Here is a 27,495-nt window from a genome sequence, read left to right as displayed (position 1 = left end):
TCGTGTAATCAAAAATACCTCCCCCTCTTCACTCACAACTCTTTTAAAAAACAAACACTTATTTATTTATTAACAACAAATCTTGAAAAGGATTACTATTGTATTTTTCATTTAGGAGTTGAGATACAGTCAGCAAGCAGCCCAAACTGTGGCCTGTGGAGATATGTGAAGTTTTCTCTCTCCAGTGCACAACACTAATATTAATACCGATACAACTTTAATCCACGGACCTCAAAGTTCTTTACAAATTGTTACTGTTACAAATTGCTGCTATTGTGACTTTCTGTAGCACCTTTTGTTCTTGGATTGCATGTGTGTTTATGAACATAATGAATTAATTCTCACATCATCCTTGTGAAATAGGGAAGTATTATTTCTGTTTTACAGATCGAGAAATGGGAGCAATGCCCATGGAGTCAGATTATAGCAGGGCCCATAATGGAATTTAAGGATATTTCTACTTAATTTTATTATTTAAACAGTGCCATTAGTGTCCTAGGCATGTTACAGATGTGTAGGAAGATGAGGTCCCTAGTCCAGAGAATTTTCAGTTTAGTCTTGACTCCTGTTTCTCTGCTCTAACCACTAGACCACATATAAAACTCTGTCTTTGTAAAGCTCCTTAAAAGATGCCGCTCCTTCCCCCAGTTCTTTTAGTTCTGTCATATGCTGAGCATCACCCTGGAAGTCAACTTGGCTCCTGTGAGTTTATAATATGAAAAAGTCAATTGTCGCTATAGTTATACAGGCCTTCTCTCTTGTAGTTGTAGGGTTCCATGAAATATTATTTTATAAATGGAAACTGTCCTCTGCCTGCAGCCTGGAGAGGTCCTAAAATGAAAAGCACTTATCACCAAAAATAACCTGGTGAACCTTTCACAGGGCAGTCCTGGGGATGGCCATCTTGCTGAAAAAAGTTAGAGACAAGGTGGTGAGGGAATATCTTTTATTGGACTAACTTCTGTTGGTGAGAGAGGGAGAAGTTTTCAAACAACTCAGAGCTCTTCTTCAGGTCTGGGAAAGGTACAGAGAGTGTCACAGCTAAATACAAGATTGAACAGATAGTTTAGCATAAGTAGCAAATATTCTAGGGCAGGGGTTCTCAAACTTAATTGCTCCATGGTCCCCTTCTGCAACAAAAATTACAACCCGACCCCAGGAAGGGGAACTGAAGCCAGAGCTCACCCCACCACCTCGGGTTGGGGGACACAGCCAATGCCCAAGAGCTTCAGCCTCGGGTGTGTGTGTGGGGAAAGCGGCCTGTAACTTGAGTCCCATCACCTAGGGCTGAAGCCCTTGGGCTTCGGCCCTGGGCGGTGGGGCTCAGGCTTCAGCTTCTGCCCCAGCAAGTCTAATGCCACCCCTGGTGACTCCATTTAAAATGGGGTCATGACCCACAGTTTGAGAACTGCTGTTCTAGGGGATCATTCCAGATGAAGTGGCCTGGTAACAGCCCTGTGGTCATAAGACAAAAAGGGGGATTAGGGGGTTACAGATTGTTGTAATGAGCCATAAATCTAGTGTCTTTATTAAGACCATAATTTTTAGCATCTAGCAAAGTTATTAATTTAAGCTTCCAGGCTTATCGTTTGAAAGTGTTGTGCAAGTAAAAAAAAGTTCTCATTTGTGAGACTGGCAGCATATCTGCCTCATGGCGGAGACTTGAGGCCTGACTGCTTCCTCTGAAGTCAATGAGAGCTTTCTACCTGAACTCAAACTCCTCTAACATCTACTTTTTCACCCTTTTGGTTGTCTAGTTCCGAACACCTTGGCTCAGTGGATTCATCTTTGGTTGCTCCAGTCTGTCATTTGTCTTTGTAGAGGACAGGCACAGCTGTAAAGAAATAGGCTCCTGGGGCAAGGGATAGCTCAGTGGTTTGAGCATTGGCCTGCTAAACCCAGGGTTCTGAGTTCAATCTTTGAGGGGGCCATTTAGGGATCTGGGGCAAAATCAGTACTTGGTCCTGCTAGTGCAGGCAGGGGGCTGGGCTCGATGACCTTTCAAGGTCCCTTCCAGTTCTAGGAGATAGGATATCGCCATTAATTTATTTATTTATAACTTTAATATATAGAACATAAAAATGGTATAGAATCCCAGGTTTGGGGCGGAATGCAGAGTGCAGCAGGCCAGGCTATGGCATTTGTGTGTGATTGGCACAGGAGAAGCTGTCTCCAGGACACAGGGGAATTGCCCTTGCCTTAGCAGAGGCCTTCTCCTTTCTTACCTACAGGAATGAATGCAGCAGCTGCCTCACAAGGTCATCTGAGGTAGCTTAAGGGTAAATGAACAGACTCTCACCTTCATCACAGCCTTACCTGAACCTGCTTCACCACACAGACCTCGCTATCAGGGGTGGCAAACTGAAGTTTAAAATTAAACAGTTTAACCATTAGATCTTTTTCTGTTTGTTAAACCATTAAAGTAGGTTGAAAACTGGCTTTTGCAGTCCCTTGCATTGAGGTCTGACCTGGCTGGTAGTACTCATGACCTCTCATCTCAGCAAGGTGGACAACCCCAGTCACTAGATTCAGAAATTGTCATACAAGTAAGAAAAAGAAATACTCAGAAGCGCTCTTTCCTCTTCCCATATCATATTCCTCAAAACAAGAGTTTATTATGTGTGAAGTGTCATGCTTTTGGATTGAGCAAAATGAATGTTGTTTTCTGTTAGTGATTCAGTTACTGAGGCAGGCTGTATACGTTTAAAAAACTATGGCGTTAATATGTTAAATGGTCTGTGGTCTTCTTTTCATGAACAGTACTATGTTATCTCTGACTTAATGGATAAAGAAACAAAGCTCTGGAGTAGTGAGTCATTAAGGTTTATTATCCACACTGTTTACTATAAATAAAGTTTAGGTTCCAGAATTTCTCCCAGTCACTGTATTTTGAAAACCAAAGCTGACATCAGATGTAGTTTCTCCATTCAGTACCTTAGTATTGCTGCCAAACTAGTTTGTACAAGAGGCTCTGCCTGTCTTTACGGCATGAATTTTAGAAAAATTGCTGTGCCTTGCCATTTAATTCTTTCTTGGTGGCCTGATTAGAAATGTCTAGAGATGGTTTTATTTTATTTATTTAATTAAAGTTACTTTGAATAACTTGATAACCGAGGATGCAGGAGTATTTTTTACTCCTCCCATATGGCTGCTGTCCTATTTGGCTGTCCCTTCCCTTTTTGTTGTATGGTGGAGAGAGAGAGCATGCAGCCTGGGCTTTGTGCCTTTTCCCATTGAGATTAGTGTCCAAATGTATTATGTGATGTCATAGATAAAATTTGGCTCGCTAGGAATGTTGTCAGCAACTTTAGTGGGAGCAATGGTGGACCCTAGTATATACAATATGGTGGAGCAGATATTTGAGGCTCGATCCCTTTCCTTAAAGTTTCCAACATCAAAGCGGAACTCAGCTTATTTGTCTTGAAGAAAAACTCACTAACTGGCTTCTGAACTTTTGCCTTTCTTTTGGGAGCTAATTTGACCATTTTTCATATTCCGTTGTTGCTGAATTTTTCCCCAAGAAGAAATTGCCAAGAGAAACTGGGAAAAAAACCCTGGTTCCTTTGGTAATATGAAGTTATAGGGCTGATGCGAGAGTGGCAGCAGCACAAATAGAAGGCTCAAATGGCTGGGTAGAATTCAACAAATATATTCAGGAAAGACTTTTTTTTCTATTCTACAGTTCTGAAGTTTTATAAAATATTCTTAACTGTCTAACTTTGTGATGCACCATGAAATGGTGTTCACATAGCATGGTGATGGCCGTAGAATGAGAACCTGAATAGAATAAGAAGTCATGAGCAAAATCCCTTGTAAGTCAATAGATACATTTTTTTTTTAAAGAATTTCCACAGAAATGTGAAATTCTACAAAAGTTTCAATACAATTTCATTTAAAATTGCTATAACCTTAGATAGGTTGTGCCTTTAAAGAAGTTGTTGGGTATTTTAGAAAAGAAGCTCTTGACCCGTGATGTTTTTTTCTAAGGATTCACCTAATGCTAACTCTTAAGTGATAAAAGACTTGGATTGTTAACTTACCATTGCATCCATGTACTAAATAATTTGCAGTCTGCTACATGTGTGTCTAGTGGCCTTGAACCCTGAGCTTTTATTCTTGGTAGTAATTCCTTTCTTATGGAAAAGACTTGAGTAATATTTATTGTCTTTTCCATTTCCTAGAAGTTAACTGTATATATTTAAATTACATTAAACAGAGCTTTATATGTGTCAAAGTAGCTACTCCTGTATAACAACTTTGTCTGCTGAAACTTGTTACCTGTGCATTTGGTAAGCAGAAACCAAGAATTAAGCTGATTGTGTTACTAATCCTATTTTAGTTGCACTTGTGGTTTATGCATTGAATATCAACGTATTGTGATGGTTTTTCTTTCTGTTGTTTCTCCTTTTTCTAGAGGAAACCTGTGTTTTAAGTGTCAGGTTAAGTTTTATTTGGTAGTCGATTTATGTTCTTCATGAAGAATAGCTTGATTTTTTTACCTTTAATAATACTCCTGATCCCTTTTAAAAAATAAATTTTAATAGAAAATATTCTCTTTTCTGGCAAGACACTTGAATCTACCAATGGGAAAATAATAAAGAAAAACTTGCCTCCCTAGCCATCAGTTTTGCAGTTTGTGTGTGGCTGCCGAGAAGTGCATGTTCCTTGCTTCAAAGCATCCTTAGAAGAGTTTGTTGAAGTTTCGATGCTTGGCACCGATTAACTAATAATCATGTTACTGCTCCTGCATGTTCCTCTTTGTTACCCCAAATAGCATGCTGTCCTGGCACTTCATTGGAAGCAGCAACAAGGCCTCCAGCAAAGTTGTTGGCCTCTTGGTATGGCCAAAAATTTAAAACTGTATTTGTTATTTTGAGATGTCTTGATTTTTAAATGGAAAAATGATGCTGAAAACATTTGCTTTGTTAGAATGAACAAACTCCTTACCATGTAATTTCCCCCAGTTCCCTCCAAGATTATTTCATATCTTGCTAGCTATTATCTAATTTAGTGTAAGGCTAGTTACTAGGTTGGCAGAAATAGTGGATATAGATGAGATACTGCTGAGCTAAATGTAATAGTTTGTATGAAATTTTAAGGCTTTGGGGGAAAGCCCCACTTTGTGGGTGTCACCCCCAACATGCATTTGCTGTCCTGAAAGCATCCTTCCCCTTCTAACTTGCTCTGAAGAAATACTAAAACCATCCATGTACGATATGTTTAATTTTCTCCCAATATTTCTCATGTTTGGGGTGCCCAGTGAGAGAGTTTGTTGATTCCCTCCCACCTTACCCAGAAGTAAGGGTGGGGTAAAAGAGGTTCTTGTTAGCTGGTCACAAGATTCCCTGTCCCACTTTTAAAGGCACACATTTTGATGTGCTGTGTACATTGTAAAATTCTTCTGCTAATGATTTTTGAAGCAACTTGGATGTAATGCAAAAAAAATCCATTGAGCAATATTATTGCTCAGTCTCCAAATATTGCCAGGTTTAATTTTTATTTGCAATGAATCAGTTTTATGAACAATTGCTATGAGGTTTTCCTAGAAATTATATACAATTGTTTTTTTTTTTTTTTTTTTTTTAAACACCACCACATTAGGGGTCTGTGGAAAACTAAGCTCAGAATATTCATTGCCTTTAAACTGCTAGGTTGTGTGTTACACCAGTTAGTAACTTCTTAAAATGGCAACACGCGTGGTGGTTGTATAATGAGTGAGGCTTATGTATATCGTGGCACGTGGCCAAAGGCCTTGTGCTTCCAGCACCCAAGAAGTGTGTTGTGGGAAACAAGCCTTCCCTGTAGTGTGTTCCTGCACGCCCTTGCAAAGATCTTTGCTTCTCTTATGCTTTCAAATGAGTCAAACAAATAGAACTAAGCGTTTTTTAAAGACTAATCTAATGCACTGTGAGCCCTTTTAATATGTAACTTTGAGCATGTTTTACTGCAAGATCCCAAACGCTAGTGTCTTTGAATGCATTGGACTCAGTAAGCTACTGTGAGAGTAGATGGGTTCAAGTGGATGTGGGTGGATGAGCAAGAAACTAGGCCTTAATCTGCTTGGCTAGACTCCTATGTTCATGCAGGGGGTGGCACTCTCAATCTTGATTCCTTTATAAGCTGCAGCACCTATTTTCTATTGGTAGGGTGCTTTGATTAAATTCTGATTTAACACACCAATCAGTAAGCAAGCCAGATCTCAAATATTAAATGGCTTAGTATTTAAAGAGGAGAACCCATTAAATGTGCCTCACTTATTTACAAGCTGATCTAAGTGGTCGTATTGTGAAAGCGTATATTTAGACAGCTTTAAAACAGTGACTTGCCTACCAGGCCATAATGGCCCAAGATACTTGGAATTCATTTTGAATGTCTGTGTTCAGTGGAAGAGTCTCTGTTAGGAAACCACATAAATGACTTCAGGGTGTGGTGGTGGTGTTGTTGCATATAGTCTTTGTGAGGAAAAAAATTCATAGTGTAGCTTTCATATGCGTGTAGAAGAGAAAGCAAAGGTTGCAGGAAAAAGTTACAACAGTCTTTGGAAGAGCTCTTTTCAGGGTGAAGTAGCTACGGTGGCTTTATTCTATAAGAGAACCCAAGTGATATTATTTTTTTAAGTTTAAAGTTGTAAAGTGTAAATGTCAACTGTTAAACAAAACTGTTTAATTTATGGTTTGATTTGTATTTGAAGTGGATAGAAGGCCTCTATAGTAAGTTAAACTAGTCTGCCTTTGCGTTCAGTGTTGTGTCCTTTGGACTCAAACATTGAAAAGTACTCTTGGATTGGTGGCTAACTTGATGTTTTGGGGTTTATGAAAGAGGTAAAATCTGAATTCAGTTGGCTAATGTTACTCCTGTTGGCTTTATTAAAGTAAATGTAATGAAACCAAGTTAAGACAATCTGTTGGCCAACTTGTGAAGTACTGTGCTTTTAGGCTGAAAGCAAATCTTAGTAGTAGAGTAGTATGTGTGCTAGGTACTTCCATGGCACTGAATGCAGGAATAGTGCAGTGTTGTTTTAAGATTTATTTTATACTTGCTTGCAAACCACATTTTGCAATTAATCTGCTAGAAAAATGGCTAAATTATTCCAATTATAATTAAAAATCTCTCGCTGCTCTTGTGTTGATAAGAAGCTTTGAATGTGGATTCTAAAGCTTTCAGCCACCCAATCCTCATGTAGATTCTGATTCAGGAAGGGATTTCTGCACATGCAGAGATAAGTCTTTACTGAGATAGCAAAGCAACTAGACAAGGAGAATTCTCACAAGTATGAAAGTTATAAACGTATCACGTTTATGTGCTAATTAAATTTCTATGGAAAATTGTTTTAACACCTCAGCAGAAAGCAGGGATGATATCAGTGATAGAAATCAAAGATAAATGCGTCACATGCCTTACAAAAGTTAAAATGAAGAGGCACAAAATGCTCTGTCTAGACTGAACATGCCTCAGTTGTTGGTGTTGTTTTGAAAAGTAGCCAACTTTCAGTCTTGAATTTCCATATAGTGATACTCAGTTGCACCACTAATAGTTAATACTTTAATTTGTGCAGTGCTAGCAGCATGCTAAGTGTTTTACAGATAAGTATGGAAACTATCCACTTGCCACAAACAGTTCTGTGAGCATGAACAGGGTCTAGATTTTAGAAACCTCTCTTCTAAAGCTGTTTTTATCATGTAGTGCCATAAACGTGCATGTTTATAATACAGCTGCATAAGTCTCCTCCAGCTAAAAGCTTAGTGTATAAAATCATCTTAAGCTTTTGCTTTAAAAAAAAATTGACTTCAATTCAGATTAATAGGAACAGATTTAAATCATTCTATCTTGGAAGATTTGACCCTGATCTGTGGTACTTATCTAAAGATCACAGGTAGAAGGAGTGACCATGAAAGGTGCTTACTGACAGTGAGGTATTTGAGTAGTGGCTAAAGAGAACAGAATTCGATGTAAAGAATTTTTAGAGGTTTATTCTCCTGTACCTGTGACCTTTTAAAGGGATCTCAGTCAAGGGTGACAGTCTGCAAATTGTACTTAAAACTTTCATCTCACAGCAACAAAACAGTGCATACATGCAGTGCCGCTGTGGCATCTGATGCAATCAGAGCAACAGAGATGTTTGTATGGATGTTAATTGAATTAGGTTACTGGCTCTGGATGGTATAATTGAGATAGAAGTTCATAATTTGCAATAGAGATGAAAAGTCTGTATGATCTTGCACTGTTTTGTTTTAAAAGGCATTTATTGGTAGCTGCACTGGAAGATTGCTAATTAAGTACACAAGTACATATACTGGTACATTCAGGTATGGAGTTAGACATACAGGTAAATGTTATTAATGATAACTGTTTTAGTTTAGCATTGTTGTTTACAGACAGTTTGATAAGTAGGTGATTGGTCTGACATTGTAATATCCCAATAGAAAATCCTGGATCTTCAAATATAATTTTTTGAAAGAGGAGCTGTAGACTCTGAATCAGAAGAGCTGTCACCAGGGATCATTTTGAGGAATGCTTCCAAAGGAATTTTGATAAGTTAAGGAGACTGCAGCGTCCAATGCTGTTAGAGACACACACATTTAAATAACTCAATATGTAGTCCGAATACTAAGGTTAGAACCAGTTACTAAGGGAGTTATAACTTTAACTAACACTGGGATAGGCTTAGTATGTCTCATGTTACTCACATTTTGGTTAGTAGCTCCTGCTCTGCAGATTGCCTCTTGCAAATAAAAGGTAGGATTGATGTATAAAAGCAAACAAACCAAGAAAAAAAACCCACCCAGATTTAATGCTGATTTTCTGTTCTAGTAAGTTTTTAGCTCACTTTCCACTTGACTTTTATTTTGTGGTGGAAGAATGTTTACAAGCATCCAGGAATACACACATCTTTCTCCTCTGACAGGAAAAGAAGGGTCTATGCTAACGGGATTTTAGTATCCTCAAAGTGATGTCAAGAACAGGTTAGATGCAGCTGGTGCAAATTGGGATTTGACTACTACTACCATCTGACCTTTTCACTTTGGCCTTTTACCTCTCTTCGTCCCCATCCTTGTTTACCTGAAGCAGTTATCCTGCATTTGGGAAGGCAAGCTGTTACCAGCAAGGGTAGGATTCTGCTTCATTATCTGTTTCTGGGGATGCTGCAATGAAACATATGCTATATCTGACCATCCAGAGGCTGTGTACACTTGTGGAACCCTCCTTGTATCCTGTGCTGATTAGGAAGCAAGTTCGCCCTGCCATTGGCATAACATCTTGCACAACAGGATTTTGTTTTAATATTTCCATGAACAGAAGTTTTTTTAAAGAGAACTTGTGATACAAAAAGGCAAAATATTATCCTATCAAACCCCCTCTCTCCTACTAAAGGAAATTCAGGAAGATGGAAAAAGGGTTACCAGATTCCATTTAGTCCATCCCCTTAGACAGTGCTCCTTACAAGGCTTTGTCCTGTCCCTTTACAAAAAATGCCAAGAAATGGTACTTTTGTTAAAAGTGCCAAGAGCCCTATACTGTGGATATGTTATCAGTCCAAGTGCCATATGCATTTTTATGTGCATGCAAATTTTACTGCCTTGTAGATTGATCATTAGAACTGTATTTATTTTTCTGGAATCAATTCATTTCCCTCATTTCCAAAAATCCTTTGATGGTAACTAGTATTCCAGATGATAGGGGGTGAGGTGGGAGAAAAATAACCTTTTTCAATCAGACTAGGAAGGCAATTGAGAGTTAGCAAGGGGAGGAGATTCAGGAAGGATGTTCTAGAGAGGTCATGGTGTTGGGCATAGAGAGAAGAATTTTGCATTAACAGTTGAAAGTTTGTGTGAAAGGGAAGAGCAGGTTGGTGCTAAAAGAATAGAGGGGGTGAAGAGCAGTCTAGAGAGAGAGACGAGATCTGACAACAGCTGGAGCAAGTCCATGGAGGATAGGAAAATCAAGGAAGATAACTTTGACTTGATACTGAAATATATGATCAGCCTGATTTGAAGAACAAGGTGATGAATTGTGCATTCTGTGCAGGTGAGCAAGGGCTTGGGGGTCACAGGGAACAGAGTGGCAGTAGTCAATACAGCTTGTTCAGCCTGGGGTGATTGAAAAGGGAAAGAAGAATCAGTAGACAGAGTGAGGGATGTCTGCCTCCCCTCCCTTATTGCCTTGAGGAGAGATGGACTGAGCTGAAGATTCAAAATTAGAACCCAGATTTGGTTCCTTCACTTGGCAGTGTGGCTAGACAGAAGGCCTGAGCTCTGTGATGCAATAGTGGAGTGGGTAACTTCAGCAATGGTTTGTTTGGGGCTTTGCAAGACATCTTTTCCTGTAGTAGGCTTTTTCAGTAGACTCTGTGTTTTGATACTGTGGTTCTCAGCCTGGTTTTGTAAAAAGACTCAGTCACATGTGGATTTTGCGCTGTCAGCCAGTCCTGCACCAGCTGTTGCAATTGATCTCCTTGGTGAATTTGTTTTCTGTGTCTAGAGCAGGGGTTCTCAGGACAAATTATTTGGTGGCATCAGAGTGCTGATGGCCATTCTCACACTTTTTCCTAAAATACTTATTAGCTTTAGGAAAAACAAACAAATATGCACATATACATGTCCAAATTATTGTAATTTATTTACTGCTAGCTAGTAAGTCTGTTGTGAAAAGTGATATTAATAAACATACAAGTATCACTTTTCACAGTAGACTTACTCAGCCCTGGATGGGAGGTCAGGGAAGGCAGACTGGGACTGGAGCCTGAAGCCCCACAGCCTGAGTTCAAAGCCCTGTGTCTCCAGCAACCAACACCAAGGCAGTGCACCCAGGAGCAACAGGGAGGGGGAGGGGCCGCTACTTTGCCTCCCCCACATCACAGCCCGGGAGACTGGCTGCAAGAAAAGCCCCAGCTGGCCGCATTTGAGAAATGCTGGTCTAGAGTTGTAAATACACCCAGGTTTCTTTGGTTCCTTGTTTCATTGGTGCCTGGTCTTACGTTTCTGTTTTTCTTCTAATTTGAGCCATGTGTGATTGTTCACTTCGCCAGTTTTCTCTCTGGATTATTGGTTCTATTGAATAAAATGCTTAACTAGATATTGCAGGGAAAAGGTTTCCAACCTTGGAATGTAAAAACAATAAAATAAACTAATCTAGAAACATCATTATTACCCTCTCAATAAAGACCAAGCTAGAGTATAGGCTGAGTTCTTTCATTTTCACAAAATTTCCTTCGCTAGCTCAGTCCCCTGCATACGATGCCATATTGCCCAGTTACTCCCATTAAATCCTTCTGCATTAATTGCATAATCTGACATGAGGTAGGTATGGTGTTCTCTTTAAATACTTGCCAAAAATCCTTTGCTGAATACATACTTATTCGTCTCTTGTGAATGCCAGATGGCTGTCTAGAATACTGTTGCTTCAATGTGGAAACTCCATTCACAGCAAACAAAAAATTCTAGAAATTGCAGATAACAAAGACCTATGAAGTCTTCTAGCCCACACCGACAGGCACATATATGCAGGATTGTTCCTTGCAATATTTCCTAGTGCTTAAGCCATACTACTTTAAAATGTACCCAGTCATGTTGCGACTGTGCAGTGTATTGTACAGCGGTTGAACATATATATATATATATATATATATATTTTTTTTAGAAAATGGTCACTTGCTTATTTCTCTTCTTTGCCTTCCAGTTTGCGGGAGCATGGACATCCGGAATAACCTGACCCGGTTGAATAGGCTTGAGAACTGCACTGTGATCGAGGGCCACTTGCAAATATTGCTGATGTTTAAAACCAAGCCTGAAGATTTCCGTGAGCTCAGCTTTCCCAAACTGACTATGATTACGGACTACTTACTGCTCTTTCGGGTATATGGCTTAGAGAGTTTAAAGGGGCTTTTTCCCAACCTCACTGTGATTCGAGGAACTCATCTCTTCTTTAATTATGCTCTGGTCATTTTTGAGATGGTTCACTTGAAAGAGATTGGCCTTTATAACCTGATGAACATTACTCGAGGTGCAGTGCGGATCGAAAAGAACAATGAACTGTGTTACTTGTCCACAATAGACTGGTCTAGGATTTTAGACTCTGTGGAAGACAATTACATCATTGCCAACAAGGATGACACAGAAGAGTGTGGAGATGTGTGTCCAGGAACTGTGAAAGGAAAAAGCAACTGCCCATCTACTGTAATAAATGGCAATTTCATTGAACGCTGCTGGACCCACGATCACTGTCAAAGAGGTAGGAATACAGAGCAAAATATTGTGTTGATTTTGAGAATGCTCTGCTGGCAGCTTTTGCACCATCCTTGCTGCCATTCAATATGTCTAAGTACTAATATATATATTCTCTGATAAGCTGCTACCTTTCATTTCAAATGTGGATTTACATTTTTCTTCACATGTAAAAAAGAGCACAGTTAAGAAAGTTTATGGCATTTTAATTTTTCAAACATTTTCTTATTGCACAGCTTCCTTTTTAAAAGGACCCCATTCTAAAATAGCTAATAATACCCTAAGCTGCATATTCAGCTTTGTAAACTGTTCCTGTAATTTTTTTTTTTTTTACCTCTCTCCCCAACCCCACCCCTGGTTATGTGACTAATTAATGGCAATTTCTTCAAGATCCCCCTTCCCCAAAGTAACATCATTATCCACCTGTCATCTAGCTTCTTTATAAAGAAAATTACTGAAATTTTAAATTTGTAAACAGTTTAATGATCTGTGCGTATGTGCACGTGCTCTTTCTTCAAATGAAGAATGTGATTATATATAATGTTTACATTTCAACTCTGTATTTGCATGGTAACTTTAAAAAGTAAATACACATTTAGTTTGCTTGCTTGCAAAGTCATTCACACACACACACACTCTCTCTCTCTCTCTTGCATATTTTCTTTTCCTTTTACAAAACTTGGTCAAAATATTTAGAGTGGCAACACTTGTAATTGACATCCAACTTGAAAAACATACTTGATAAGTTGTATTTTAACTTACTTATCTTTGAATTCAAGAGCTCTGCAATTGGTGTTCTCAGTAGGAATGTATATTTACTTATTCTCTGCCTGCCTACCTCAAGTTTTTTGTTTTTTTTGTTTGTTTGTTAACACTTTCACCACTTATGACTGATCAAAAACAATTAACTTAAAAACAAACAAACATGCACACTAGTCTCCTGGTAACTATAGCAGAGATTAAATGACAGTTCTCGAGCTGAATGTGTTACTGGACCCTTGCTGCTTCTGTTCTTGTGCCATCCACAATGATCTTCAACCAAGGTTGCCTTAAAGTGTGTGATTGTTTTGCTAAGCTTAAGGTAAGCTTGTGTGAATTGTACTCTGGTTTTTGTTTGTCCAGAGAACCCCCTGGCAACTCCTTATGCCATAGATAGCAGTGTCTTGAAATCTGATCTTGAAATCTGCATTTCTGGGGCTTACCTGGTGACCTCAAACAACTATTTTTTTAAACTACTGAGGCTGAGATGAAATGCAGTCAGTTGATCTGTCGAAGTTCTCAGTAGGATCATTGTTTTGGAATAAAATAAACCTTGCTGAGGTTTATATTTGGAGTTTAAAAAATTAAACTTAATGCAGGTTCTTCATTTTGGTATTTGGTGCGTAGATGCTAAGGTGATGGGTGCTTTAAATCCATGATTCTCAAACTTTTGTACTGGGGACTCTTTTCACATAGCAAGCCTCTGAATGCAGACCCCTTTTTTAAATTAAAAACACTTTATATAACACCATTATAAATGCTGGAGGCAAAGCGGGGTTTGGGGTGGAGGCTGACAGCTTACGACGACCCCCCACATAGTAACCTCACGACCCCCTGAGGAGTCCCAACCCCCAGTTTGAGAACCCCTGCTTTAAATGCTTAAGGTAGATACATAGTGACTGTAGAGAATATGGAGGGAGAATTTTGCCTAGTTTTCTCCAATTTGAATTTCTGAAATGTTGGCTTTCCCTCTTCCTCCTCCTTTGTTCATAGAACCATAGAATATTAGGGTTGGAAGAGACCTCAGGAGGTCATCTAGTCCAATCCTCTGCTCAAAGCAGAACCAACACCAACTAAATCATCCCAGCCAGGGCTTTGTCAAGCCTAACCTTAAAAACATCTAAGGATGGAGATTCCACTACCTCCCTAGGGAACCCATTCCAGTGCTTCACCACCCTCCTAGTGAAATAGTGTTTCCTAATATCCAACCTAGACCTCCCCCACTGCAACTTGAGACCATTGCTCCTTGTTCTGTCATCTGCCACCACTGAAAACAGCCGAGCTCCATCCTCTTTGGAACCCCCCTTCAGGTAGTTGAAGGCTGCTATCAAATCCCCCCCTCGCTCTTCTCTTCTGCAGACTAAACAACCCCAGTTCCCTCAGCCTCTCCTCGTAAGTCATGTGCTCCAGCCCCCTGATCATTTTTGTTGCCCTCCGCTGGACTCTCTCCAATTTGTCCTCATCCCTTCTGTAGTGGGGGGACCAAAACTGGATACAGTACTCCAAGTATGGCTTCACCAGTGCCGAATAGAGGGGAATAATCACTTCCCTCGATCTGCTGGCAAGATCTCCTACTAATACAGCCCAATATGCCGTTGGCCTTCTTGGCATCAAGGGCACACTGCTGACTCATATCCAGCTTTTCATCTACTGTAATCCCCAGGTCCTTTTCTGCAGAACTGCTGCTTAGACAGTGGGTGCACAGCCTGTAGCAGTGCATGGGATTCTTCCTTCCTAAGTGCAGGACTCTGCACTTGTCCTTATTGAACCTCATCAGATTTCTTTTGGCCCAATCCTCCAATTTGTCTAGGTCACTCTGGACCCTATCCCTACCCTCCAGCGTATCTACCTCTTCCCCCCCAGCTTAGTGTCATCTGCGAACTTGCTGAGGGTGCAGTTCATACCATCATCCAGATCATTCATTGTTCTCATTTTCTATTTGTAGAGGTATTGTCATTCCCTGCACTGCAACATTTCCTCTAGTCACAGGAATCTTTCTTTTAAAAAATAGTTGTGTTGCTGCAGAGACAAGATACATAAAATAACTTTTGAATCCTCCCTCAACCTGTTTGCATTGCCTGAGCTGAAACATCATGAATAACTGATATATTTGATGTCAAGTATCAGGGGGTAGCCGTGTTAGTCTGTATCTACAAAAACAACAAGGAGTCTGGTGGCACCTTAAAGACTAACAGATTTATTTGGGCATAAGCTTTCGTGAGATGCATCCGAAGAAGTGAGGTTTTTTACTCACGAAAGCTTATGCCCAAATAAATCTGTTAGTCTTTAAGGTGCCACCAGACTCCTTGTTGTTTTGATATATTGATGAATACTTTCACGTTCAGTGTTTGAGCTGAGTTGTATGTAGCTGAGTATGTAACTAATATGAGTTACATATTATGTGGGAGAATTCTCCTCTCAGATATCATTGACAGATAGAAAATCCACATGCATAGGGACAGCAGAAACTCCAAGATGAGCCATGTGCCTCTAGGAAGAGAAATTTGTCCTTCGTCTACTGCTCAGCTTTCTCGGCCTTAAGAAGGTGAGTATAGTAGTTGCTTCCAATTATATTAAAATAAAGAGCTGTCTACCTCTTTAAACAATGTTAGACGTCTTCCCCTTTTGAACTGAAGTGTTCACCATGTAGTGACGTGTTCTGAATGGGAGCTGTGCTCTTCTGAAACTCTGGCCCCAGTTGTGGGTGCTGAGCGTGCTTTAAAGTCTCTGGCCTTTTCACTTCAGGGAAGCTCTTGCAGCTCATCCTTTAAGGTATCTGAGGCTTAAAATTTACTGCTCAATTCCTGCCCATTCCCCAAAATAAAATAGAGACCGGCTTGATTCTGATTGTGACTGTTACACAGCAGTTTATTTGTAGAGCAGTTTAAAGATATATAGTCACTCCTTCTGGCGTCACTCTGCTGTCTCTGTGGTTCAAATTATGCCATGATTGATGATTGGAGCATGGATTAAATACCTCTATTCATCATGGAATTTCCCTTACCAAAGTTATATATTTGGAGGGAGCAAGCAGAGCTTTAATTTTCTAGGTAATGCTGCTAATAGAGGGATCCGTATTTTTCCATTCAGGAGCAAATAAAGGAACAGCTCATTTTAAAATTTTACCTATCAGGCTCTTGTCACTTACTTACCATTATGCTCTTGCACTTGGGATTTCTCACATGCTCTTTTCCTTCATAGGACATGAGCCTGGTCTGCTTTTCAACAACAATTTTCAAAGTCACAGCAAATTGGATTAAACATTGCTAGCCCTGCTCTGAGTCAGGCTTCCCAGATAGTTCTGCTTCAACACTCAGTTCCCCACAGAGAAGACCCATCTGACAAACCTTACTAAGTCTGGCCTGCTGGGACTCCACTGATGAACCACAGTAGGGGAGCAGGATGAGTAGAGACACAGAAAAGTCTGGTGTGACTGGTGCTGGAGGGTGGCTAGGGAGGCAGCAGACCTAGGGAGCAGGGCTTCTGTCTGTCCAATTTGCCTCTCCAATAACACTCCATACACTTCCCAAGCCCAGCTTCCTTTTCTCCCATCACCTTGTCTACTGCACATCCCTGACCCATTTCATGTTTACTGTTTCTCTTTCTTTGTTTTTACTAGGGCTGTCAATTAATCGCAGTTAACTCATGTGATTAACTCAAATTAATCGCGATTAATCACAGTTAAACAATAGAATAGCAATTGACATTTATTAAATATTTTGGATGTTTTTCTACATTTTCATATATGTTGTATTCTGTGTTGTAATTGAAATCAGATTGCATATTTTTATTATAAATATTTGCACTGTAAAAATAAAATTATTTTTCAATTCACCTCAGACAAGTAGTGTAGTGCAATCTTTGTTGTGAAAGTGCAACTTACAAATGTAGATTTGTGTGTGTGTGTGTGTGTGACAGACATAACTGCACTCAAAACCAAAACAATGTAAAACTTTAGTGTGTGCTAGTCCACTCAGTCCTACTTCTTGTTCAGCTAATTGCTAAGACCACCAAGTTTGTTTACATTTACAGGAGATGCTGCTGCCTGCTTCTTATTTATAATGTCATCTGAAAGTGAGGACAAGCGTTCGCATGGCACTTTTGTAGTTGCAAGGTATTGCAAGGTATTTATGTGCCAGATATGCTAAACATTTGTATGCTCCTTCATGCTTCTGCCACCATTCCAGAAGATATGTTTCCATGCTGATGATGCTCATTAAAAAATAATGTGTTAATTAAATTTGTGACTGAACTCTTTGTGGGATAATTATGTGTCTCCTACTCTGTTTTACCCACATTCTGCCCCATATTTCATGTTATAGCAGTCTCGGATGATGACCCAGTTTTAAGAACACTTTCGCAGCAGATTTGACAAAATGCAAAGAAGATATCAATTTGAGATTTCTAAAAACTAGCTACAGCACTGGACCCAAGGTTTAAGAATCAGAATGGCCTTTCAAAATCTGAGAGGGTTGACGTGGTGGAGCCTGCTTTCAGAAGTCTTAAAAGAGCAACATTCTGATGTAGAAACTACAGAATCCGAACCACCCAAAAAGAAAATCAACCTTCTGCTGGTGGTTTCTGACTCAGATGATGAAAATGAACATGCATCGGTCCGCATTGCTTTGGATCGTTATCAAGCAGAACCCATCATCAGCATGGACACATCCTATGGAATGGTGGTTGAAGATCAAGGGACATATGAATCTTTAGCACATCTGGCACGTTAATATCTTGCAATGTCGGCTACAAAAGTGCCATGCGAATGCCTGTTCTCATTTTCAGGTGACATTGTACATAAGAAGCAGGCAGCAGCATCTCCTGTAAATGTAAACAAACTTGTTTGTCTTAGCTACTGACTGAACAAGAAGTAGGACTGAGTGGACTTGCAGGCGCTAAAGTTTTACATTTGTTTTATTTTTCAATGCAGTTATTTTTTGTAGATAATTCTACATTGGTAAGTTCAACTTTTATGATAAAGAGATTGCACTACAGTACTTGTATAAGGTGAATTGAAAAATACTATTTCTTTTTTACAGTGCAAACATTTAATCAAAAATAAATATAAAGTATGCACTGTACACTTTGTATTCTGTGTTTGTAATTGAAATAAAAATATTTTAAAATGTAGAAAACATCCAAAACTATTTAAATAAATGGTATTCCATTATTGTTTAACAATGTGATTAATCATGATTAATTTTTTTAATCGCTTGACAGCCCTAGTTTTTACTCCTTATTTTTATCAGTCCTAATACTAAAAACATTGACTTCTGCTTCATAGCTAACTGTGTTTCAGCAAACAACTATCCACAAGGCACATGTCCAAGTCTCTGAATCACACTCAAACAAATAACTAATTCTTGCCAAGAATTTTTTAGTTGGAAATCTATAAAGTGTTATTTCCAAACTAAAAGTATCTATTTCAGTAAGATTTCCATCACTCTGAGGTCAGAGTTAAGGTTGTGCATGAGAGCAATTGTGATAGATTGAATGCATGTCTCAGGGGCAGTTGCCTGTGGGAAGAGGAAAGGGATTTGTGGGAAGAAGAATCTGCATGTGTTTGAGTGTTACGATGTGTGGGTGGAAAGTCATGTGAATTGAGATTGGTCAGTATATGAATGTTGGCTTAACTAGCAATTTCCTTGAATTTTGTTTTTAGTGATTTGTACTGGAGGGGAAATGCAATTCAGTCAACTTACACTTAAGGGTGCTAAAATTTGGGGGCAGGGGAAGGAGGAGGAATGTATTGTATTCTGAACTTGAATCTAGGCCACTGATGTCTCTGGCAGTTTAATGCTGACAAGTGTTCCTGTTGTATTTTGTACTGAACACGCAGATCTGTATCCTATTCAGGGGCCCTATTTTGTAAGGCTGTTGTGCATCTACAGTCAAGTTTTACAGAAGCATAGTTTTTAAATCATATATTCACTTCCATTACCATGAAAATATAATTCACAGTTCATTGCACTCTGTTCAGCCAGATCTTGTCTTTGCTGAAGAATTCAGTAAGTGCATGTGCGCGTGTGTCTTTTTCCACTTGAGGAGGGATAGTTCTGCCCCAAAACAGAATTCCCTCCCAAGTCCCTTTGCGCTCACATTCTCCGGTGAGATTTTGAGGCAGTCTGGTGTGTATAAGGTGTCTCTTCTATAAAGACTTTTCAGTCATTTACTTGTGAACCAAGGGTGGACTGATTTTTATATCACCAGTTTTAATCCTGATTTAAATCTGCAGGTAGGAAACCATGATTTAGGTCATTTTAATCTTGTTTTGCATTTATATATTTTTAGTTATTTTCTTAAAGAAAAGTTGATTCTCATTGGTTTTTAATCTTTGAAACATGTTGAACATGCTACTAAATATAGCCTTTACACTAATTACATTTGGTACTTCTTTTTGGTAACCAGAAAAATACACTACATACACTTTTATTTAAGTAATTATATAGCTTAACATTCATTTAATCCGCTTCTTACATTTCTTAACATAAATGTAAAAAGTTATCATTTACAGTTTTTCTATTTACCAGATGACTTTTTACTTGGGGATTTAATAAACAAAATAAGTATTATCTGTAGTTTAGTTCATGATTGTTTGTTTTTGGTCACCATGTCCTTTAAGATTTTAGAACTAGTAGATCTCACCCAACCACACCTGGTTTGTATTCATATATTGGAAGTGGAGAATAAGTTTTTCTGTCTTTTCAATTCCCATTTGATTTCTTAATAGACCATTCAAAATTCACAGACCTGAACTAGTTGAATAAACTCACATGAAGAAAATATTCTCTCTGGACCTGCAGAAGCCATTACTGCTGTCAAAAGCTGGTATAGCACTTCAACAAACTGGTTCCAGGTGCTTAGCCAGTGACTTCCACCACTTCAATAGTTTCACTTTTTTGAAAACTTTGACAGCAGACTTGTACTGCTTAATATTTTTTAAGTTCAGTGATTAATTGATTATAGTAAATTTAGGCCTTAACAATGGTTGTCCTATTTTGAGTTATTTCTGTTTTTAAAAAACAAAAATAACATTTAATTTAAATAGAAGTATAATTAAAAATCATTTATTTTTATCCACCTTTTTCTGAATACATGATCCAAATTATTTGGAGGAGGGGAGAAGAACCAGGAGAATGGAGAGCGGGGAGAGGAGAGATGGATCAGTGGTGTGTAGAGAGGTGTGGGTTTTTTTGTTTTTTGTTTTTTGTTTAGTGTTTGGGTTTTTTTTAAAGGTAAAGTAACTTAATCTAAACTCAGTATTTCCCAACTGAGAAGCATTTACCCTAAGGTACGCTACTGAAATGTGTAAAAGAGGAAGAAAGGTGAAATGGATGAATAAAAATGGGCTGTAAAACAAGACTTGTAATAGCTGGATATCTATCTGAGAGCTGTATTTGCAGAGATGAGGTTCTCATGTCCCTCCCAAATAAACTGTCTGTAACAGTCTCTGAAAATCGTGATGTCCGGTATCTGCGGAATCAGAAGTCTGTGTGACTCACTAGTACAGGTTACTTACCAAGTCTGCAGATATGCACTTTCTTCTAGTCCCTCACATCAGTTCGTATAGTCTAGACCAGAGGTAGGCAACCTATGGCTCGCGTGCCAAAGGTGGCACGCAAACTGATTTTCAGTGGCACTCACACTGCCTGGGTCCTGGCCACCGGTCCAGAGGGCTCTGCATTTTAATTTAATTTTAAATGGAGCTTCTTAAACATTTTTAAAACCTTATTTACTTTACATACAACAATAGTTTAGTTATATATTATAGACTTATAGAAAGACTTTCTAAAAACGTTAAAATGTATTACTGGCATGCGAAACCTTAAATTAGAGTGAATAAATGAAGACTCGGCACACCACTTCTGAAAGATTGCCGACCCCTTGTCTAGACTGTATGGTAGAGCTAAACCTATTAAAACAAAAAGTGGAGGGTATGTGTAAACACTTCAAGAGAAATTCAAAAGTGATGAATAAGGTGGTGTAAGTTATCAGTCAATAAGTAGGTCTAAGGGACTATGATCTGGTCTGGTTTGCATGCTGAAAAGCTTCAAGAGAGGGAGATGGACTGGAATGGGTTACCTAGGGAGGTGGTGGAATCTCCTTCCTTAGAGGTTTTTAAGGTCAGGCTTGACAAAGTCCTGGCTGGGATGATTTAGTTGGGAATTGGTCCTGCTTTGAGCAGGGGGTTAGACTAGATGACCTCCTGAGGTCCCTTCCAACCTTGATATTCTATGATTCTATGACATAGCAGGAAAAGTAACTAGACCAAGCTTGTAGGACTTTGTCTTCAGGTTTCTGGAATGTTTCTGCAGCAAATAGGCTTGGAAGGTGGAGAGAGTCCCTCCATTCTTCATCTGTCTCACTGATTGGGGGGAAAAAGGAAGAGATTGTGGGGATGAGATAAGGCAGCTTTTTTCTGTTCCCTATTACAGGGGACAAAACCATAGCAAAAACATATGATCAATGCTCTTATAAACTAGTGTGAAATAGACCTGATGGCTCTTAAAGATGCTACTGCTCACCGAAATTCTGAAACCGTGAACATCTTCAAGGCCGGTCTGAATAATAAAGTTCAGAGGTGTGTGTGGGAAATGTTTTGTGATGTTTACTTAGGTAGAAATATTACTTAGCAACAACTTCCTGTGATTTGTATGTGCTGGGAATTTCTGTAACCATAAACTTGGTTTTATCACCTCTGTGTGGGAAAAGGGCCTTGAAGGCAGTACAAAACAGACTTAGCCAATCTCAAGGGCAAGATATTTTTAAAGTTTTAAACACAAAGAAATGTTTCCAGTTGCTAGCACATGAAGTGGAAGTGCTCTTTTTATTTGGAGATCTGATAAGAATTGGCTGACCCCCCCCCCCCCAACCCTGTGCTAACAAATGCCAGATGGAAGTTGACACCCGATAATTTCAGTGGGGCGTCTGTTCTGAACCTTGCCAAGTGACAGCTTTATTGAGCACATACAGTGCTTGTGCTTGAGGCTATTGTGATGCTTGTAAAAGACTGGGCATCCTAAACTAATTCAGTTTAGCTTATTAGGAACAGTTAAGAGATTTGTGGCACTCTGTGGCATGATGTAACACCCCAATTCTGAAGAAAAACAGATAATGCAGAGAGGGATTACATTTTAGAATGAATTATGCAAATCACTTTTTAAGAAAGTGCTGTCCACTTAAAAGCAACACAATTAAAAAAACTGGCACTGTGCACATTTCTACTTTGACTTTTCTCTTTAGTTTAACCATTCATCTGTCAAGGGAGCCACAAGAGGAATAGATGAGTCATTGTGTGACGGGTTCGGTCACAGAGACCCCTTGGGACTGTCACCTGATGTGCTGAAATTACCTCTGAGCCTGTTTTCCCTCCCAGCTTGGGACTCCAGAACCCTGCCTTGTGGAGCCAGACACGCCAGCCTGCTGCAACACAGACTCAGGGTCTGGGCCACGCCCCCAAAGCTGCAGACTTTAACCAAAAATAGCTCAGCAGGTCACCTATCTCCAGCACCCAGACACCCAGTTCCCAATGGGATCCAAACTCCAAATAAATCTGTTTTACTCTGTATAAAGTTTATCTAGGGTAAACTCATAAATTGTCCACCTTCTATAACACTGATGCACAGCGGTTTGCTCCCCCAGTTATTAATCACTTACTCTGGGTTCATTAATAAACATGATTTTATTAAGTATAAAAAGTAGGATTTAAGTGGTTTCAAGTAATAACAGACAGAACAAAGTAAGTCACCAAGCAAAATAAAGCAGAAACAGGCAAGTCTAAGCCTAATACATTAAGAAACTAATTACAGGTAACATCTCACCCTCAGAGATGTTCCAGTAAGCTTCTTTCATAGACTAGACTCCTTTCTAGTCTGAGGCCAATCCTTTCCCCTGGTACAGTCCTTGTTAGTTCTAGCAGACATCTCAGGTGGTAAGCAGGGGCATTCTCATGACTGCCCCTTTGTCCTGCTCAACCCCCTTTTATAGCTTTGGTACAAGGTGGGAATCTTTTGTCTCTCTGGGTCCCCACCCCTCTTTCTAAATGGAAAAGTACCAGATTTAAGATGGATTTCATTATCAGGTGACATGTTCACATGTCACTGTAAGACCCCAGCCTCCATTCTTCCTGGGCTGGCCCACACATACACAGGAAGGTTTGCAAGTCATTTACAGTTCATTGATTCTGAAGCACCCTTAATGGCCTGCAGGTTCTACCTCCTGCAAGACCAGCATTTGAGACATCAGCTACTGTTTGACATGTACCATCTAATGCAGAGAAGAATTGCTGCTGTGACACACAATGAGAACACAGGTTCCCAGACGAAGCAAAAGGCTTGCAAGTAATGGGTATTGAGAATTCTCTGTGATGCCAAAATAGCTGCATCACTGTACATAAATCCTGTCGCAACAGAAAACATGGCAAAGAGAGAGCAAGCATTTCCTTGCCTCTGCTGCTACAGTGGAAGCTGGAAATGTCTGTGTTCCTGTTGGTTCTAACGTGCCATTTTCTTTTTGGTTATGTCTGGACGAATGATTCCCAGCTTGAGAAGACAAACTTGTGCTAACTCTGATAGAGCTGGTGAACCGAAAATAGAGTGTAGCCACGGTGCCACAGGTGACCGGATAAGCTAGATACACTGAGTACGTACCCATCTGACACCATAGGCATGTACTTGGGCGGCTAACTCATCTTGCTTCCATGGCTACCCTCAATTTTTCAGTGTGCTAGCTCGATCAGAGCTAGTGAGAGCATGTTTTCCTCATGCTGGCAATCGCGTCCCTAGCGCCAAGGCTAGACATAGCATTTGTTTTGTCCATGATGTATGTCACTGCCTCATTAGTCAAGGAGGTTAGAAAAGAGTTAACGTTCTGCTTTTTTTTTCTCTCTCATGACCTGTATTCACCAGCTCTCCGTGCCTAATATGTATGACTTTGCATAGTTACACTAACTTTCCACTCTCCATAGCCTTATTAATAGTCCTTTACCTGTTCGGTCTTTCTGGAAAGGTTTGGTATAAACATCATGGTCCCTCCCTCTTCCCTATGTTCCATATAAATAAGTGGGTGTTTTTTTGGTTTGGTTAAGATCCGGTGAGAATAAAACACTTTCTGCTCGAGGACTCTTGGGTGCTGCCTGTTGTCTTCTGGCATCAACTAGAGCTCCCACCAGCATAAAGATTTAGGTGCTTAGCTCCCTCTGGTTCACCTGTTTCTTCTCTACCTCTTCAAAGTCTCAGTTCTGAGCCAAAGAGAGCTAGGTGCCAAAAGCTACTTTCAGAGGAGAACTCTCCCTGATGCCAAAGGAGGAGGAGGATTAGCTCCTATGTCAATATCAGTGAAGCCCTATGTGATGTAGAACCCTTTGACACTTTCAGTGCCACTCACTAACTTTGTGTCTGACACCTAGATTCTGTGTTGATAGATAGAAAAACAAGTTACAGGGAGGAACAAAAAGTGTATGTATGGTTTGTTTTGTTTTGGTGGAATGTTTTATTTTTGGCATATTGGTTCTGAAAATCTGACTGTGGATAGGAAAGAGATGTACTTGTACCTTTCCCCTCCTCTCTGGAAAGTGACCATGAATAAAATAGCAATGTAACAACATGTTAGTAATGTATAAAATAAATCTATCAACTGCCACAGAAAACAGAATTTAAGAAATTTAAAGTCTCATCCTTTCAATGTAGCTTCTAATTCAGGCAACAGTTTCATTACTTTTCCTTTATGATGCGCACCCCTAGGTTTTCAGGAAAAAAATTGAGAACTGGTGTGGGTGGAGGGAATCCCACTAAAATCTGCTTTAACTAGTTTCCTGCATCACTTCTCATGTTGAGCTAATACTGTGTTTAAAAGACATGAATAACCAGAAAGTTCTCACTTGTTTGGGTGAGCGGAGCAGTAGCATTTTTAAATTTATCCTGGCAAATAGACTATGGATTTTAAAATGCAAAGCAGCCCAAATTCTCAAAATTATTTTTCAAATATTAAAATATTTGTAATGAAAAGTATTGATGTAACCGTCTTTCGTTTGTAGTATGCCCAATCCAATAGACTGTAGATGTGGGTTCTACCAAAATGGATTTCTGCCCTCTACTCTCTGTAAACTGAGGGGATGAAACTAGTCTGTCTAATTTTTCATCTTATGAATAATTCACAGCCCTCTCAGGGTTGAAATGCAGCAGCTGGTTGATGTAGCACAGCAACACTGAACATCAGTAAGGAGTAAGGAAGAATATATCAAACTGTTGCACTAAAATCTCAGGGGCAGGAGTAATCCTCAGGCAGGAATTTGGCCAGGACGCAAGGGTTGCCATTTGGACTTTTAGCAAAAGTGCTGAAGGATCTTCTATGATCAGATAATTAAGGGGCTCAGTTTGTCTCCTCTGAAAGGCTGTGGGTCTTGCAGCACAGTGCCTCCTAGCATTAACTTGGGGGAGGAAAACCACTTGCTTAATGCACCTAATAGTAAATCGTGCCTCGTCCCTCCATAATCTCCTGCAAGATGCACTTACGTACTCAGACACATTCAATGAGGGAGAGAATTAAAAAAAAAAAAATTTAGACAAACTCATTCAAGTCAGAGTGAAACACCAATCTTGCCTGCGCGGTGATGCACAGGAAGCACCCATCTCCACATTGCACACTTACAAATGAAGACAGTTATTTGACATGAAAACAGCTACTGTAATTTTTGCAACACATGATACAACTAGATAGAAGTTACTAGGAATTGGTGCCCAAATTAAAGAGAGAGAGTGATTGATTGATTGTTTTAATGAAGAGCAACATCTAGCCAGCATCAAACAGACCATGGGAGGAGGGGGGAAGTCAAATGCAAAACAATCAAGTGCTATTACATCAAGCTCAAGTCCTGCCACAACCCAAATTTCAAAGCTCTGGATTACAAAACTGTAAAGCAAATGAAGGGAAGAGGAATGGGGATGGAGGTGAGAGAATAAAGATTATTTTTTTAAAAAGCAGATCTGATCACAATCCAAGCTAGCTTCAGGATTTAACTAAGGTTGCAATAAGGAACACAATCTTACCCAGCTAATGTTGTGCACCTGCTTCTCACATCCTTTTTTTGGGAGGGAGGGTGGGAAGGGAGGAGAAAGTTCCCCCATCTCCTAACTGGATGTAGAATACAATGTTCTACTTTCTTTAAGGACTGTCTACCTAAGAGGCACCACAGGCTACTTTTCAACCTTCCTGGTAAGACACCAATCAGAGAGGCCATATAGCTACTCATAAAAAAATCTCTCTTTCTCGAACCAAAACCCATAACTCTGTTAATAGGGCTGTCTGGCACTTAATGCTGGGTTTTGTGGAGGCACAGAATATTGCATATCAGACTATTGTGTGGAGAAAATAGCTTCTAATTTTAGAATAGATCCCCATAAGCAAAGAAAGGGGAACTCAGTACAAGTTTTGTTTTCTGTAGCAGAAGAGTGAATTTTACTCCATTCACCTTAGCTAATGTATTGGCAGCACAGCTTAACCCTGTCTCTTTTGGCCAATGCAAATTCAGTGAAAGAAGTATCAATTATCCATCTCCTCCCACAAGGCAGTGTCTTCTAGTAACCCTACCTGTCTTGCCAATCACTATATTTTGTCTAACAAGGACTAATCCAGTTCCTTAGTTCTTGTAAACAAGACAACTTTGGCATTTTTGCCACTTCAATTCCATCCTATCAGAAGTATTCTTGGCATGCTATCCTCCGTAATTACAAGTTGTCATCAGCTTTGGCCTTTTTTCTGCTTAAAAAGATCCCCAAGCAAAGGCCTTTTTTGGCTTTAGCACTCCTCTGAGTAAAACCTGAAGGCCATCAGTACTCTCCACCTTGGGAAGCAGACTGTAGGTTGAATACAGATCCTCACTCATTGCATTTTGAGTAGAAAAAGCAGTGGATTTGTTGTCATAATAAACCCCTGGGAAAATAGCTCGTTTGAATATATAACGCCAGAGTCTAATCTCAGTTATAAGGTGTGTCTCAGTGCATATTTTTGAAAAAGTCTGTTACTGATGCTGCATGGGATTTTGAGCTAAATGGTGGATCTTCCTTGCTTTGAGGGTAAGGTTCCCATGCAGTTCTGTACCAATGAAATGCAAAAGTCAACTTCACAAATTTCTTTATGCTGCATTTCCTCCTTCTACTTCTAATTGTACACTTATGGCCAGATCACTTCTGAATGTACTCATTTAATTTCACAAATCAAGCAGGATTGTTCTAGTTGTCTAGGATGGGAAGTGAATGAAGTTTTAGGGAGCAGTGCTTTTTCTGTGCTTTCTTACCAAAATGGCTTAGGCCTTTATCCTGGTTTGTTTGTCTTTTTTTGTTTGTTTGTTTTTAAAATTAGCATTTGAGAGAAATTTTACTTATTTATCTTTGACATTAAGATTATTGCCTTAAACTATTCCTTTTAAAGGTACCAATTTTCGACTTTTTTTTGTAAGAATCTTTCTCCAGCCGGAATTGAGTTTAACAAGTATTACTTGTGTAAATAAACTGTGTTG

General features: G+C 39.4%; 1 protein-coding gene across 5 annotated transcripts in view; it reads left to right on the top strand.

Annotated features, from left to right (window-relative positions):
- The window catches only part of INSR (insulin receptor), a 110,751-nt gene that overhangs the window by 2,242 nt on the left and 81,014 nt on the right, over positions 1-27,495 (top strand). For 4 of the 5 annotated variants that reach the window (XM_065578557.1, XM_065578560.1, XM_065578556.1 and 1 more), the window contains exon 2: positions 11,677-12,228. In XM_065578557.1, the coding sequence (XP_065434629.1) occupies positions 11,677-12,228 (552 nt within the window). Of the gene's footprint in view, positions 1-2,428; positions 2,547-11,676; positions 12,229-27,495 lie in introns of those variants that run through there. The other variant, XM_065578558.1, reaches the window with a different exon arrangement.

This window comes from Chrysemys picta, chromosome 25 (assembly GCF_011386835.1).
Source record: "Chrysemys picta bellii isolate R12L10 chromosome 25, ASM1138683v2, whole genome shotgun sequence".
NCBI classification, from domain to species: Eukaryota; Metazoa; Chordata; order Testudines; family Emydidae; genus Chrysemys; species Chrysemys picta.
The sequence above is the reverse complement of the archived record's forward strand: the minus strand, read 5'-3'. Positions and strand labels throughout refer to the sequence as shown.